Source organism: Peromyscus leucopus, chromosome 3 (genome assembly GCF_004664715.2).
Source record: "Peromyscus leucopus breed LL Stock chromosome 3, UCI_PerLeu_2.1, whole genome shotgun sequence".
NCBI classification, from domain to species: domain Eukaryota; kingdom Metazoa; phylum Chordata; class Mammalia; order Rodentia; family Cricetidae; genus Peromyscus; species Peromyscus leucopus.
In genome coordinates, this window is record NC_051065.1 from 62,463,611 (window position 1) to 62,479,598 (window position 15,988).

The 15,988-nt window shown below is 37.9% G+C and overlaps 1 protein-coding gene across 16 annotated transcripts in view; it reads right to left on the minus strand.

The window, feature by feature from the left end:
• The window catches only part of Kmt2c (lysine methyltransferase 2C), a 231,185-nt gene that overhangs the window by 129,842 nt on the left and 85,355 nt on the right, over positions 1-15,988 (minus strand). For all 16 annotated transcript variants that reach the window (XM_028879484.2, XM_028879492.2, XM_028879494.2 and 13 more), the window contains exons 5-6: positions 14,054-14,202; positions 12,951-13,060 (exon numbers count right to left, since the gene is read on the minus strand). In XM_028879484.2, coding sequence (XP_028735317.1) covers positions 12,951-13,060; positions 14,054-14,202 — 259 coding nt within the window. The remainder of the gene's footprint in view (positions 1-12,950; positions 13,061-14,053; positions 14,203-15,988) is intronic.

Below are 15,988 nucleotides of genomic sequence, written 5' to 3' on the forward strand. Positions count from 1 at the left end.
CCATATACTGGAAACTTTAAAATCTCCTTTTATATAACAGTGGGGTTTTTGTTTTCTTCAAATCACAGGGCTGGTAAGACTGCTCTTCAGGCAAGGCTGATTGCCGTCAAGTCTGATGTCCTCATGAGCTCAATCTCCTGGAATCTACATGGTGGAAGGAGTCAACAAACCAACTTCCCACAAGTTGCCCAGTGCCCTCACCTCACACATGTTTTGCTTTCTTTCTCTCTCTTTCTCTCTCTCCCTCTCTCTCAATGTAAATTAAAGACCAAAATAGGAAAAATTCTTGCAATGATAGAGGAAAGTCAACATCTTTGAAATGATAGCAAGCATGGTAGTTAAGAAAGTTTGAAAATACAAACCCCTAATTCTGAAGAAACAAACTGAAACTAAATCTTAAAATTCAAGGTGATAAATCAGGCAGTGATGACACACCCCTTTAAACCCAGCACTCAGGCAGAGGCAGGCCAATCTCTAGAGGTCTACAGAGTGAGTTCCAGGACTGCCAGGGCTAAACAAGGTTTCCTCAATATTTAGACAGGCAAACAAATAAGGCAGATAAAAATTTATGCCTGAGATTTGTTCTCTAAGAAAGAAAACATTCATTAATACTTTGTTTAGGAAAATGCTTATAAACTGAAATTGAAATGCTTCAAATGAAAGCCAACCTATCTAATCATTTTATGAGCCAGCCTGAAGTAAGGATTGTGTCAATGACGGTGATCACTCTAATCTGTACACTGCTAAATACACATTTCTGATTGAACTATCTACTTTGGGGTGGGACAGGGAGTTAGAAGGACTAGAGAGAACCTGCTTGGCCGCTATTACAGAGGATCCAAGTTCACTACCCAACATCCACATGGCAGCTCACAACTGACTTTAACTCAGCTTCCAGAGGCTCCAATGACCTCTTCTGATCTCCTTAGGTACTACATTATATGGTGCACAGATATGCCTGCTGGTAAAACACCATACATATAAAATAAAACAAAAGTTATAAAATAAAAGAGCATTAAAGTAACATCACAAAGTCAAAATGGAAAATAGTAAGAGCTAGATTCTTCTCCTGCTAGCCATTTTCCCTTTCTGATCCAACCTCATCCAAGCTGTCACAATAAACTTTCTTGAAGGATCCTTGATATACTAATGGGATCCAAATTCCTCAACATGGAAGTAGGTAGTATTGTCAAGCTCCCTGCATTACTGGCAAACTCAAGATTCCCCTAATCCAGATACTTTGAATATGATAAGATGTGAGACTGCATAACAAAGAAACTTTTTACAGACATGATTAAAACCACTAATTGACTCATTCTGAGCTAATTAACTAAGATAGACTCCCCAAACCCAATCACCTTCTAAAGATAATAGTTTTCTTCTCCAAATAAAAAGCAGGAGTCAATGCCAGGCATTATGGCACACATCTGTGATACCAGCACTTGGGAGGCAAGAAGCAGGCAGATCTCTGAGTTTGATGACAGCCTGGTCTATAGAGTGAATTCCAGGATTGCCAGAGCTACACAGAGATCTACCCACCTTTGCTTCCTAAGTGCTGATCAAAGGTGGGCACCACCATACTAGGCCAGGCATATCCACTTCTTGATTTGGCCTTCCGAGGCTCTAAATAGTTAATCTTGTGGATACTTCTGTTCTAAATAATCAGATACTATATAAAAACCTTAGGGTTATGCTAATTTGTTATACAAAAGTGGTTAACAAAAACACTTCAAAGCCCTCCTTGTTTTAATTTCTACCAAATCAGGGTTAGATTTTTAAATTTTTTACTTATATTACAATGTTTTTACTCACACCATGAGTAACTGATTGGAAATAAATTAGCTAAGAGCTGGGATGTAGCTCAATTAGTAGATTTGCATATCGAACACAAAATCCTGAGACCCATCCTTAGCACCACCACATTAAACAGGAACAGTGGCACACATATGCAAAATCAGCACTCCAGAGCTAGAGGCAAGAGGGTCATAAATTCAACATTATCTTCAACCCCATAGCTATAAGGCCAGCCCAAAGAATAAGAGAACCTGCCACAAAGTAAAACAAAAATAAGAAAAAAGATTTGGTAGGTTTTCATAGATAATATAGGAGAAACATATATTCTAAGACAACAAATGTGCCCTCTACCTATGAGTCATAGATATACTAAGTTCTCCAGCTGGGCAAAAGTGTGTGTGTCTTTTCAGATAACTAGCCCCCTAAGAGTTATACCATTTAACACTACTGTGGTGGCTTGAATGAGAATGCTTCCCACAGGCTCAGACTTTTGAATGTGGTTCCCAGTTAGGTTTCAAAAGACCATGTCAGGCTTAGTTTCACTCTCTCTGCACTCTACCTTTGTATCAGGATGTAAGCTCTCAGCTATTGCTCTAGCATCATGCCTACTACATACCAGCTGCCTTGGTCCCCACCATGATGGTCATGGATTCATCCTCTGAAATTATAAGCAAGCCCCCAAATAAATGCTTTTCTTTTATAATTTGCTTCAGCCATAGTGTCTCTGTACAGCAATAGAACAGTAACTAATACATCTGTAAATAAAAACATTAATAAATCTGATTATGTAGAGAATTTTATCATGTTTCTGTATGATAAAATCACCTATCACAGCCGGGTGGTGGTGGCACACGCCTTTAATCCCAGCACTCAGGAGGCAGAGCCAGGTGGATCTCTGTGAATTCAAGGCCAGCCTGGTCTACAGAGTGAGTTCCAGGAAAGGCGCAAAGCTACACAGCAAAAACCTGTCTGGGGGGTGGGGGTGGGGGGAACTATCTCAGAAAATATCAAATGTCAACAAATAACAATATTTGAACTAAATTACAAATGTCAAAGAATGTACAACAACAAAATTTACAGGTTATAAAAATAAACATAATTTAAACTAAAATAATGACACTTTATCAAAGTTCATAATTTAAGGAAGGCAAATATTTGGCCAACAATGGATGGTTTAATCAACCTTATTATTATTGCAAGCAATTGGGCAAAACATTGCATACAGAATTTATTAAGTTTGTGTGTGTTAGTGTGAGAATGTACAAGCCAGGAAGCACATGCAGAACTTAGTGGACAACTTTGTAGAAACAATCATTTCTCTCCTTTCACATTATGTGGGTTCTGAAGGTCAAATTTGGGTTGCCAGGCTTGAGGAACAAGTTCCTTTACTTGCTGAAGTATCTCGCCACTTTAAAAGAGAGAACTCACATTGGACCTTCTTCTGACTCTCAGAACTCAATCTGCATCAAAAGCTACTTCTATCTACCAGCAACTAGCAACAACTAGCAGATAGTCCCTATAGCACCAAGTATCTGCTGAGGCTTTATGTGCCTCCTACACAATGGAGATCCCATCTATGAGAGTCTTTCACCTTCGGGACCAGTCAGTACCAGAACTTTAAACCATAGTGCCACCTGCACTTTCGCTGAGAGCGTGGACAAAGATCTCCTCTCAAAGCCATTACCTTGAGACTTCAGCTGAAAAATATTCCAATTTCCAACCAATGCCCCTTAGGACCTAGGCAAGAACCCATTTGGTTTTGGCAGCATGGTTGCCGAGTTGGCATCACTAACAGGCTTAAGGGACAGCTGGCCCAAACAAGTAAAATGATACTTTCTGAGAGCCAACCTGGGTCTGCCTAAGGGCCTTAGATACAGCAGCTGAAACAGATCTGGAGATGACCTGGACCAATGAAAGGCAGTCATGTCACACCAGCAGATGCATATTCATCAGACCACTCTCCAGGGTGGGGTGGAGGGTATATATGGCTTGCCTTTTTCATGAATAAACTGAGCTTGTTGTTCTCCCAGAGTCTGTGTCATTGACTTTGCACCTACTTGGCCCCCTCCCCCAAAGGCAACAACAGCACAGGACCCTGCTACACTGGCATCACACACACTCACACTATAGGAATGAGGAACTACTCCATTAATTGACCTCCAGGTCCAGAACCAGAACTAGCAGCTGCTATGGGATGTCTTTCTATATGTTGTAAATATGTGTGGCTCCCATTGGATGATAAATGAAGCTGTACTGGCCTTCGACAGGTCAGGATGGAGTCAGGAAGGAAAATACAAAAGAGATAGTAAAAGAAGAAGGGCAGAGTCCAGGAGACACAGGCCTGTCTGTCACCAAAGGAGCAACAAGATACCTGCAGATCAGTAACGCCATAGCCACGTGTCAGTGTCAACATATAGATAAATATGAATGGGTAGAATTAAGTTGAAAGAGCTAGCTAATATAGCTGAAGCCATAGGCCGTACAGTTTGTAATTAATATAAGCCTCTGAGTGATTTTTTTTATAAGTGGCTGAAGGATGGTGGGTCGGAGAGATTTCTCCCGAAGCAAGGCCAGGTGGGACACAGAGAAACTTCCCTCTATGACCATCAATCACAAACAACATCTGAGCCTGTGATCCATCCCATACTGCATGTACCTGAAGACAGTTCTGCCAACATACCCTAGCTCCAGAACCACAACTACAATCACCATATATCCAAGTGTGACTTGTATCCAGGGAAGGACACTGCAGCAAACTACAATGTTAGAACTACAATTATTGTAGACAAAATCCTCTACATTTTATTAATTCAGAACCATGACAATTCTGGCACCATGGATCCAAGTATCTCTTAAGCTTGGGCTGAAGGACCCCAGAGACACTGCTCCATATTCTGCTATACAGGAACAGCAATAAATGCATAAACAGGCCAATGCCACGGGAACTAGATTCATCAAGACCTGAGACCACACTCTTGTGCAAGCTCATATCTATTGAAAATTCTTACAATTACCTTCATGAACAGTGTAATCTAGACTACTGAGACACTAACATTGACTACATACACAAGAATAAAACAGGGTTACACTTTTGAACTCATCTATAACCAAAAAACCTACTCAACTAGCACACTAGATCTCACCTAAACAAAAAAGTATTTTCCTGTAAAAGCTAGGCCTCAAAATGAGAACAACAACTATTACATCAAGGAAGGATCACAAGAAAAAAAATACTCTAGCAAAATAACTGTTAAAGAAAAAGACATGCAAGAAATACAGTATGATACTTCCAAAGTAACAAATTAATTTTCCAACAATAGATACCCATGGAGAGGAAATCCATGAAATGTCTGAAGTAAGACTCAAAACTAAGTAAGAAGGAACAAAAACTTTCACCACAGAAACAAAAAAATACAACCAAGAGCAACCACAATAGAATAAACCACTGAAAACAAAGAATGCCTGAAATGCTGAACAAGTGTGTTGAGGAAAGAAGAAATGGAAAGGAGGGAAGGGAAAAAGAGGCAGGCAGGGAATGAACAAAGACTATGAGTCCTGGGACTCATACCCATTGAACCAATATTCATTGTAAAGAAATTCCAACAGGAGAAAATGAACAAGGCTCTGAAACCTGTTTAGTGAAATAAGAGCTGAAAACCTGCAGTCTTCAAAAAGATACACACATCAGAACTTCTAGAGTAAAAAGACAACTGGAGAAGTTGGTGAGACTGTGACTCCTCCAACATTGTAGAACAATCAAAAGAAGGTCAGTTTTCTTATTCTCAAAGTATTAATATGCTATTATGTAAGGCTGAGCTAATCTGGGGGCCTGAGAACAAAGAACACATCACAGAACCTGAAGTCAACCCATCAAAGTCTCAGGGTGAGAGATCTATAAGGGGCAGCTGTGTAAAGGGGAGACAGTCCAGCTACTTTAATAACACCATGTAAAGTAGATCATCTACCACAATCAAGTTGATTTCATTCCAAGGATACAAGGATGCTTCAACATAAATCAATAAAATTTAGTGACAAAAAAGAAAGAGAAAGAAAAACCTGATTACATAAAGAAGTACTGAAGGCCTTTGACACATCCGTTCATGACAAAAATCACTGAAGAATCTGGGAAGAGACCAACATATAAACAAGACACCATTACTGAACAGGGGAATATTAAAATATTCTTCAAAATCGGGAATGAGACAAGACTTCTTCCACTCTTATTCCATATAGAGCTTGAAGTCTTTCTTGGCTATGCCATAAGAAAAGAGAACGGAAGAAGAAATACAAATAGGAAAGAAGTAAAATGAATGATCCCTATTTCCAGATGTTATGTGTTACACTTAAAAAAAAAAAAAAAAAAAAAAACAAAAAAAACAACCAGACGCTTTTGTAGATCTGATAAAACACTTTCAGCATTTCAGCAAAGTAGCAATACATATGTTGATGATGGAGGGTAAGTAGAGACAGGACAAAAATCAAAGTTGGTCTATGTATCAAGTTCTAAGCCAGGAGGGGCTACATAATGAGACCATGGGGTTGGGAGGTGGTTGATTTACTAGAATTCATATACGACGGCTTTTTAAAAAATGGAAAAACAAAGATGATGAACAACTTCTTCAACGACAACTTAAAACACTGTGAAAAGAAATTGAAATGGTGCCAGAAAACAGAAAAGGCATCCATGCTCATTCAATGGTAGATACTGTGAAAATGGCAATATTACCAAAAGTGGCCTATAGATGCAATCTCCATCAAAATTCCATTAACATTCTTCACAGAACTAGAATAACAATGCTGTAATTCAAGGGACTAATCATGTCTCATAATGAAATAGAAACTAATGAAAGTCACCACTGAAAGACCTTAAAGCTTTAGGCTTACACCCCCCAAGCCCCAGGAGAATAAGTAACTAAAAAGAAAACTAGTTCCAAGGGCAACCTGACTCAGCCATTATTCAACCACCACTGGCACAATGTAACAATGTAAAGAGATTTCTATTAAGAGATGAGCTCAGCTGTTACTAGGATAGTTGCAAGTGTTCCAGGAAGGACCACTGTGACCTTTGTGTAAACCTCACTACCGCCCTGATACCTCCACCGCTTGAGGTTTCAGGAAAAATGTGCATGGGGACATGACTGTACCCACTCTGTGATCACCTTGTGATCAGGCCATGAAATTGTATGGGAATTGTAATCTTATGGCTTTTGTGGGTTTTTCCTTTAAAAGTACCTATGTGACTGTAGTGTGATGTGACTCTTGCTCTCTGGATCTGAGTTTGCACGACTTTACAGCCACAATAAACCTTTTGCTGTTGCATCAACCGGACTGGAGTCTAGGGGTGCCCACTCGAGACCCTAGATTTTGGGGTCTAACAACCACCATATGACTGATCAGACCTGTAAGAAATGTCTAAATGTGTTCTAATTGGAAACAAAAGGACAAGTCACACTCCAGAGGCACAGGCAGGAGGATCTCTGTGATTTCAAGGACAGCCTGGTCTACAGAGCTAGTTCTAGGATTGCTGGGGCTACACGGATAAACCAAAAATTTTTTTAAAAAAAGGGGGGGGAGGAATAAACCAAAAGACAGTAGGTGCCATCATGAAAACACACAATATATAAAACTGACTAGAAATGACACACATGAAAGAAAAGAAAAGAAACTGCCAGGCAGTGGTGGCATTGGTCTTTATTTAATCCCAGCACTTGGGAGGCAGAGGCAGATGGATCTCTGTGTTTTCGAAGCCAGCCTGGTCTACAGAATGAGTTCCAAGAAATGCCCACCAAAGCTACACAGAGAAACCCTGTCTTCCCCCAAAAAAATAAATAAATGAACCAAAAAATATATAGGGAGGGAGAGGGAGAGGGAGAGGGAGAGGGAGAGGGGGGGAGAGAGAGAGAGAGAGAGAGAGAGAGAGAGAGAGAGAAAGAAGTCGGGTGGTGGTGGCGCACACCTTTAATCCCAGCACTCAGGAGGCAGAGGCAGGTGGATCTCTGTGAGTTCGAGGCCAGCCTGGGCTACCAAGTGAGTTCCAGGAAAGGCGCAAAGCTACACAGAGAAACCCTGTCTCGAAAAACCAAAAAAAAAAAAAAAAAAAAAAAAAAAAAAAAAAAAAAAAAAATTAACTACTTCTATGAAACTACTGAAAGGTGGAAAAGAATAAACACAAAGCACACACACACACAAAAAAAGCAAAAGCACAGGAGGAATTCTACACTAACCAATAATAACCTTGGATGGAAATATATTAAATTCACCAGTCAAAAGCCTTAAACTGGCCTGAATGAATGAATGAATGAATGAATGAATGAATGAATGAATGGGGTCCCAGTGGATATGTACTATATAAGAAAATTATTTTACTGGAAAAAGAATCACATAAAATGAAAAGGAAGTGTTAGACAAAGATAAACCTCATCAGCAAAGAGAAAAGTTACCAGGGGTAAAAAAAAAAATACACTCGCCTCATACAATAAAGAGTTTACATCAAAAAGCATAAGGAAAAAAGAGGGTTAGGAACATGCTACAGAATATTCCTTTACACTGTATGAATATATGTTGCTCTGATTGGTTCAATAAGGAAGCTGACTGGCCAATAGCTGAACAAGGCTAGGCAGGAGAGCCAGACGAGAACGCTGGGAGGAAGAAGGGCTGAGTCGAGTCGTTGACCAGACACAGAATGAGTCACACACACAAAATGGGATAGAAGTAAAAGCCATGAGCCTCAGGCAATACACAGACTAATAGATATGGGTTAAGTTGAAAGAGCTACTTAGTAACAAACTTGAGCTATTCACAAAGCATTTATAAATAATCTTTACTCTCCATGTTGGTTATTTGGTAGCAGGCGGTCAGCACAGGGAAGTCTCTTGTGGATAAAGTGTTGGCTGTGTAAGTCCTCAGGACCCAAATGAAAGCTAAGCAGGCTTAAGGACCAGCCTGTAATTCCAGTGCCCAAGAGATGAAAAAAAAGGATGCCCTAAGAGCATTCTGACTAGCTAGATTAGGAGAATCTGTGCTCGCTGGGTCCAGTGAGAGGTAAATACCTTCTGTCAACTTCTGGTCAATACATATAGACTATATAAATGCACACACACACATACACTAATTAATATACATAAACACACTCACTCCACATATGCATGTAAAAAAGAAGGCCAGTATATGCTGGTGAAATGAACACAGTATATTCTAGGCTCAATCACGTGCCAGGTCACAAGTAAAATCTCAATAATTTTTTAAAAACTACAATCACATTTTGTATCTTTCTTAAGCAACAATAGAATGTAACTAAAAAATCAACAGGAAGGATCACAGAAAACATACAAGTACATGGAAATAACTAATAGGTAATTTTTAAGGGCAAATAAAGCTGAAAAACATTACAGCCAATTAATGTTAAAAAAAGAGAGAACATGTCTCTCATTGGTGGTGATGGTGGTATATACCTTTAATCCCAGCACTCAGGAGACACAGACAGGTGGATCTCTGAGTTCGAGGCCAGCATGGTCTACAAAGTGAGTTCCAGGACAGCCAGAGCTGTTTCACTGAGAAACTCTGTCTCAAAAGAAAACAAAACAAACTAACAAACAAGGAGCCTATTTAGTATGGGCAAAATCTTAGCAAGAGCAATCCAAACAGAGAGAAACTGAAGAGGAAGAGCTCAAATTATCTATGCTTGTTGATGACATGATTTTAAGTAGTAATAGCTAAATGCATCATCAAAATTTGTTGAAGCTGGTAACTACATTCAGCAGTGTTAGTATACAAAAGAAGCATACAGTGCAGGCAGTATAGTAGCTCAACTGTTACAGTGCTTGCCAGCATGCACGAGGTCCTGGGTTAGATGTCTAGCACTGCATAAGCCAGGCATGTACTAAGCTACACCTTTACCAGCACTCTAGGTGGCGGCAGGAGGATCAGAAGTTCAAGATCACTCCTGCTTATAAATATTAAGTTCAAAGCCAGTGTGGCATGCATGATAATATCTGTTAAAAATAATAATAAATGCACATAGTTCAATGTCAAAGCATAGATAGTGAGTACAGTGTGACTTGTGATTTAAAAAATGTAATTTGATAAAAATAAATAAATAAATAAATAAATAAATAAATAAATAAATATAACATTCCATGATGCCACACAATACAGTATGTTCATTTTCCTCTTTTAACCTCACTGCCATACATTAAGTCTTTTTTTTTTTTTTTTAAGGTCAAGACAATCAAAAACTGGCAAATTGCAACCGTAATTAACAATATGCTGAACAGGAATTCAAAATGCCTATGATCTCTGTAGCAACAACTCCATGGCAGTGCAGCATAAACCTCACATTACATAAAAATAAGTTGGTATGATTGTAACTATCCTCCACTCAAAATTCTATTTTTAGACTCTAATATTTCAAATTCATAGACTTATCCTATTATGAAATTTTATCCCATACAGAGACAACCAAACCAAACTAGTGGGTACTCATGAACTGTGGACCAATAGCTGTGAAGCACCCATGGGACTGGACTAGGCCCTCTGCATCTGTTTATCTTGATCTTAAGGGGCCTCCTAGCAGTGGGATCAAGATCCATCCCTGGTACATGAGCTGGCTGTTTGGAGCCCAGTGCCTATGGTGGGAAATTTTACACAGCCTTGGTAAAGGGGGAGGGACTTAGACCTGCCTCAACTGAATGTACCAGGCTCTGACCACTCCCACATGAGGCCTTGCCTTGGAGGAGGTGGGAATGGGGGTGGGAATGGGAGACAGGAGGAGGGAGGAGAGGGGGATCTATGGCTGGTATGTAAAATAAATAGAAAATTTCTTAATTAAAAAAATTATCCATTTATTCATTTTCTTTAAATATTAAAAAATGAAAATACCAGTAACTAATTAACCAAAGGACAGACTTTAAAAAGAAGCTGTAATTTGCTGTCCTCACAGTTCCCAAATAAAAGCCTTGGGGGTGGGAGGAGAAGGCTGATGGCTAAGCAGTAAAAGCATTTGCACCAAGTCTTGAGTTTAATCATCTGGCCTCTAGCACACACTTGTTCATGAACACACACAAAAGTAAATTAATACACACATGCATACATGAACAAATAGACAGGTAGGTTAATGTAATTTTAAAATGTTTAAGTCTCACAGTAGATAATAGGCCTGAAATTCTTTTTTGTCTTTCCAACTACTTAGATGCCCTGAATCCCTTTTCAACATTCAGAATGTCAATCTCTTAGTTTTTGTTTTTTAATGTACTAAAAAATGCCTCTAGTTAAAGCAATAGTTAATATCAGTCTTACCCCTGTAAACCCCAGGCTACAAAAGTGTTGGGAGTATGGACAGTATGTAAATTATCTCTGGTGATATACTGAGTATACTAATAAACTTCCCTGAGGATCAGAGAACAGAGCCAGCGCTAGATTAGACATAGAGCTAGGCAGTGGTGGCATACACCTTTAATCCCAGCACTTGAGATCTCATGCCTTTGCTTGGGAAGCACATACACCCTTAATCCCAAGAAGTAATATGGCAGGGCAGAGAAAGGTATATTAGGCATGAGGAAACAGGAACTCATTTTCCTTAGGCTGAGGATTTCATAGAGGTAGGAACTAGTGGCTGGCGGTTCTGCTTTTTTTTTTTTTTTTTTTTTTTTTTTTTTTAAATTAAAAGACCATCTAAGATTTGAATAACAATTATCTAAAAGTAAATTACATAGACCCAAGCAAAGTTTAAAAACAATTACAAAAAAAAGCAGCACCCAACAAAATTTACAATAGATACACAATAGATAAAAGATTATGTCTAAAAAGAGCAGAAAATAATTAAACTATTGAGAAAAGCCAATAAAAAATTAATCCAGAGTTGACACAGATGTTTAAATTAGGAAAGATGTTGAAATTGTAATTATAAATGTATTCCATGGGTTCAAAGGGTTAACTAGAGACATGGAAGATATAATAAAAAGATAAGAAACAAATTTCCAGAAATAAAAAACATACTACAAAAAGTATATTGGAGATGATAAAAGATTAGAAATTACAGGGAAGGTTACTAAATTTGAAAACAGAAACACAAGAAACTTAAACAAGAATCAAAGAGGAAAACAGAATCTTTAAAATATTATTGAGAGGCATAATATAGTCAATAGTCAATGTAGAAGCAGAGGATCATTATCAGTTTGAGGCTGCCTGGTCTACATATCAATCTCCTAGAGAGCCAAGACTGCACAGAGAAACCTTGTTCCAAAACAAATAAGGGGAGGCTCAAGAGGTTAAGAGCAACTACTGCTCTTGTAGAGGACAGGAGTTTGTTTTCCAGGGACTCATGTGGCAGTTCAGAACTCAGGATACATAGGTAAGCAGATCTCTTCGTTCAAGACCAGCCTGGTCTACAAAGTATGTTCCAAGACCGCCAGAGCTACATAGAGAAACCCTGTCTCAAAAAAAACCAATGAATGGGATGGATGGGATGGGAGGGAAGGAAGGAAGAATGGATGGGTGGGGATGGATAGATGGATGCCTATCATGAAGCTAGGCACAGAGGCACACATCTTTAATCCCAACACTTGGAGGCAGAGGCAGGGGATTGCTTGAGTTCAAGACCATTTGATCTACATAGTGAGTTCTAGCCAGGGCTAGAGAGTCTTGAATTAAGTAAGCAAATAAATAAATAAATAAGTAAATAAATAAATAAATAGATAGATAAATAAATAAATAAATAAATAAATAAATAAATAAATAAATAAATAAATAAATAAATAGCTACATGGACACATAAATGTAATCACTAATTCCCGTTTCTAAAATGGATCTTTTTTATTTAAGTTTTAAGTTAACTGAAAAATAATTGTATACAAACTACCCTTGGTGTAATTATCAATTTCATGTTTTGAGGGTTTTCCATTATAGGACAATTTAATAAATAATTCTTCCAAATGAAACTTTATCTTTGTATAAATGTTAGAAGATTGTACGACTGGGCTAGGGATGTATGAAGTCCTGGATTCTATCCATAGCACCACACAGATACTGAAGAGGAAAAGGCACAAAATCAGATATTCAAGATCATCTTCCATTGCATATTAAGTTCTCAAAAAAACAAACAAAACCAGAACAAACAAAAAAATTGTTTGTGGTTTAGAGATTTGTTTCTTCTAACTCACTTCTGTGCTCCCTGAGACAACAGCTTTGTCCACGTTCACTAATAATGGTTCTTCCATTTGGCATATTCCCAGTGACCACTCCACACATCGATGATGAGCCCAGCAAGTGCCTAAAATAGAAAAGGGAACAAATTAATAAGCACTGAAGGTATTGCTGCAACTTGGGTGGGGCAGCACATGGCTGTACATCAGCATTAGGGAGGCTGAAGTAGGAGGATCCATTCAAGGTCAGCCAGGGCTATATAGTTATATGAGTTCCAGGCTAATTAGGACTATAGGGTAAGAACTATCTCAAAAATAAACAAACAAATCAAAATGTGTAATTATACAGCGTATCTCTATGTGATTCCATTAAAGTAGCCTTTCTCAAACTGTCCCAGATTGTGACTTGGAAGTGAGAATACCTATTTGAGGACCTTTCAGGAATGCAGAATTACAGAGCATAAAATAATTGCCCCACTAAATCAATATGTCTTGTGCTACAGTTTAACAAGCCTTCCAGGTGATTCTGCTGTACACAGAAATTTTGGCATTATTGAATTGGTAATTATTTCTTTCACAAGAAAAATTCACTCAGTCATTATATTTAAACACTCAACTATTTAGTATCTTTACATAAAATGAAAAGAACTATTTAATATGAAGCTGATGACAAGGGGACATGGAAAATTAACAGCATCTACACTTACATTCCTCTCAATTCCATCCAAGAACACCATTTTCTGCTTAAATTCCCCATTGTACAGCATTTGGCCTACTATCAACCATCAGCAGAAATGCAACAAGTGATTGACTTAAAGACCCAACAGCACCATATCCTGTGAATCACCAAACTATTACAGTAAGTAAACCACTTGAGACAAAAATTTGCACTTCATTTCTACTGGCAAAAGGTCTAGTCTAAAATGTTCCCTAAGTTTTCACAAGATTCTTTAGTTTTCTCAAATACTTATGACAATCACATGCCTAATCAAGCACATTTAACTATGACACTCCTGTGTAATGTGATCTTAATTATTTCAAGAATTTACTATTGAATAAGCACCAAAATATAAATGCTTCCAGAAACAAGTGGAAGCTGCTACAGCAGAGAAACCCCCTACCTGTGGAATCAAATAAGGCTTGGACATCAATGGCATCAGGAAGGCCAACCAGACTGAGTTCATCGCATAACTTGCCAGCCTGATCCTCAAAAGATGTCTGGGTGCTTACACTTACACAAGAAACTACATTCTGCTGGGGAGATCGTTCTCTGAAAAGAAAATTAAGATACAAGCTGTGAAAGGAAAACTAGAAAATTCATTTCATTTGTAACAGTGTATGTATTTCAAATCATGTGGAAGACTTGGGGCCTGGCACTTCAGCTGTTACTTAAGACCATTGGGTAAAGAGAGACAATTCTTGTGTTCAACATTAAATAGGGAAAATAAGATAATTACCACTAAAACTTTCCCCCTAATAATCTATTGCTTAAGCTCATGGCATTTTGTGAGTTATGATGTACTGAATATAGGTCCTAACTCACTGAACTTCTGTATGCTGTATATTACCATGAGTCTTGTTAAGAGACAATCGGCCCATATATTTAATGCCTGCATTTGAAAACAAAGGCAGATGAGTTTGAGGCCAGCCTGGTATACACAGAGTTACAGACAAACCTGTGCTACATAGTGAGACTGGTCACACACACAAAAAAATTAAGCTAAAAAAAAAAATCAAAATTAATTAGCTATTTATACTTCATTAATAACATACATTTTATAAATATTTAAAATCATTACTAAGCTAAATTAAACCATCTTACCCTTACAAGATTGCCAAAATTCTCAGTATGCAATAATGAACTTTTTATCATTATTTAATAAACTTAGTAAGTGGTAATTACATATAATTTTCATTGGGTTATATCTATTTTTATAAAATTATCCAAGCTCATAAATTTTCCCATTAAAGATTCATAAAAAATCACTTATAAGATAAGTAAATGATTCCCAATTTCTTTTCCTAAAAAGGAATATATTATAATTGCCATTATTCAAGAAAGAACACAAGAAAAACACAGATATAGCCTGACCTACTCCATTGTATTTCCTAACTACTGATAGACATTATAAGCTTGGTAGACTTTTGATATATCTTATTAACATGTGAGAATTCAGTTGATAGCAAAAATAAAGCTCTTATACATGATATAGCCTGAAAGTAGAAAAATTGTAACTACAAATACAATGCTTCTAATTTTCTTTAAATTGCTCCACCTTCAAATTCTTTACAGAAATAAATGTTTGTTACGGTTTCTCTTTCCACTTTGAGTCTTCAAGTACTAGCACCAATTCTGAATGAGTACAACACAACAATGCCTTAACAGTTCAATTTCCATAAAGGCCAGAGAGACTCTTAGAAAATTATATCCTCTCCCTTAAAGTACAGTGTTGGTTAGCATGCCAAGCTAAATTAATTTTTTCCGTATTTGTTTACTGTGTGTATACTCGAGTGTATGTATGCCCACAAATGTATGAGAACCTGTGCAAGTCAAAAGGGCACTGGATCTCTTTGAACTGAAGTGTGAGCCACAATATGGGTGCTGGGAATAGAATCTGGATGCTCTGTAAGTCAGTGGTAAGTGCTCTTAACCACTGAGCCATTTCTCCAGCCCCTAAATTAATTTTTAAAGGAGTGTCTGTGTGTATGTGTGTGTGTGATGTGTGTGTACCTGCACATGTCTGAGGGTACCCCCAGAAGCTAGAAGGAGAAGTATATACCCTGAAGTTTCTTACTGGTGGCAGTGAGCCATTTAACCTAAATACAGAGAACAAAACTTGGGTTGTCTGCAAGAGCAGCAAGTGCTCTTAACTGCTGAGACATTTCTCCAGCCCCTCAAGCTAAATTAATGTTAATATTTTTCCATCAATTACAGAAACTTCTATTTCCTTAACTATCAAGTCCACATATTAAAATGACATTAATACATAACTGAAAAAAGTTTAAAAGCACATTTCGCCAGAGTTTTAGGTACCTATAATGTGTTCACGTGTCTA